Consider the following 1,739-nt stretch of genomic DNA (forward strand, 5'->3'; position numbering starts at 1 on the left):
TTTTGGGGCGCGCTACGGGCCTACATGTGCACGCGCCTATATGGGTGCAATTGGGTCGATTGTGCGATTAAGCAGGAGACGTTTGAGTTTTTTCAATGATCTAGGTATAGGTAGGAAATAGGTATTTTCTGATAAAACCCTATAAAAGAAAATGATTCTATCATGAAAGTCTTGAGGTGTCTCACCTCATGATTTAAACCTTTAGGTATGGAAGACAAAGTGGTGGGAGCACGGAGATCAACGGCCGCACTCAGTCAGCGAGTTATCAGCGGCCGCGTATATCGCTCTTATCAGTGGGTTATCACTTATCGCATCAAGGTTGTGCCGCCACGCGTGTGCTGCTAACGGAACGCTGCTGTTCGTTTTAGCATTGATTGTAGGCGCATCCTGGATTTGTCTGCCTTTTTTTTGGGTTTATCGTGAAAGGAAGTTTGTTGGCGTGTCTGATCTGATCGGATCTATATGAAATTTGGTGCAGAGATGGCATATGTACTAGATTAGCGCATGGGCTACATTTTATTTATTTACTAGCTGTGACCCGCGGTTGAAACCGCGTAAGTCCGTATCCCGTAGGAGTATCGGTATAAAAAGTGCCTTTGTGTTATTTCAGTTGTCCAGCTATCTACGAAGCAAATTTAATTGCAATCGGTTCAGTAGTTTTTGCGTGAAAGAGTAACAGACGCACACATACATATGCATCCATCCTCACAAACTTTCGCATTTATAGTAGGTATAATACCTTTATATTATTCGCCGATAGATGACAGGAAGAGTCATAATAAATTGGGACTACTCAAACGCCTCCTATTTGTAAAAAGAGTAAGTTTAAGTCGATAAAACACGAATACAACACGAATATGACATTTTTTAAAAAAGATTCCTAGCTAGATCGATTTATCGCCCCCGAAACCCCCTATATACTAAATTTCATGAAAATCGTTGGAGATTGAAAATCGTTCCGAGATTCAAATTATATATATATACAAGAATTGCTCGTTTAAAGATATAAGATATAACTATATATCCGGGTATATATTTTACCCGGGTACCAGGCGAGGGACGTCGCTGGTTCCAACTAATTGAAGTTTTGACTCTCAAATCGTTTTCGCTAAAGATGGCCACGCATTTGCAGAGTATTGGGCGAATGTTTATGAGAGGCGGTGATCTTTTACCATCAGGCGAACCACCAGCTCAGTCGCCCGCTGACACATAAAAAGTATGTCAGCCGCTATAACACGCTATCAGCCACCGAAAGTCGTGTCAATAGTTGCCCTGTCGTTTCGGAGATAAGCACGTGCGAGCAACGAAAAACATGTGTGACTTGTGTTTTATGTGTGTTGTGTCCTTTTCTAATTAAATATGAAATGTATACTTATAACTCAGAATTTTAGTATTCTATGTCCCTAATTCATAGGGATTTATGGTTAATGGTGATCTTTAAAGCTATGCAACGGATTTTGATGGGGTATTTTTTTAATAGATAGAGTGATTCAAGAGGAAGGTTTATGTGTATAATAACATCTATTAAACTACTCCGAAATTAACGCGTGCGAAGCCGCGGGCAAAAACTAGTTAAGTGATAAGGCCGTCTTATTTACTGTAGTGTAGTTTTTGCATTTATTAGTAATAAGATTCGTTTATGTATAGTTTTAGTAAAGAGTTATAAATAAATTAAAATGAAATTATCAGAACTAGACCAAATTTGAATGGGACTACACGGGAGGTCACGGTTCAACCAG

The 1,739-nt window shown here is 39.5% G+C and overlaps 1 protein-coding gene across 1 annotated transcript in view; it reads left to right on the forward strand.

Moving 5' to 3' along the window:
* LOC119836377 overlaps window positions 1-1,079 on the forward strand; it is an 86,036-nt gene extending 84,957 nt beyond the window's left edge. Inside the window, exons 23-24 of the mRNA XM_038361682.1 lie at window positions 206-376; window positions 1,053-1,079. Coding sequence (XP_038217610.1) covers window positions 206-376; window positions 1,053-1,079 — 198 coding nt within the window. The remainder of the gene's footprint in view (window positions 1-205; window positions 377-1,052) is intronic.
* Window positions 1,080-1,739: the final 660 nt, after the last annotated feature.

This window comes from Zerene cesonia, chromosome 24 (assembly GCF_012273895.1).
Source record: "Zerene cesonia ecotype Mississippi chromosome 24, Zerene_cesonia_1.1, whole genome shotgun sequence".
NCBI lineage: Eukaryota > Metazoa > Arthropoda > Insecta > Lepidoptera > Pieridae > Zerene > Zerene cesonia.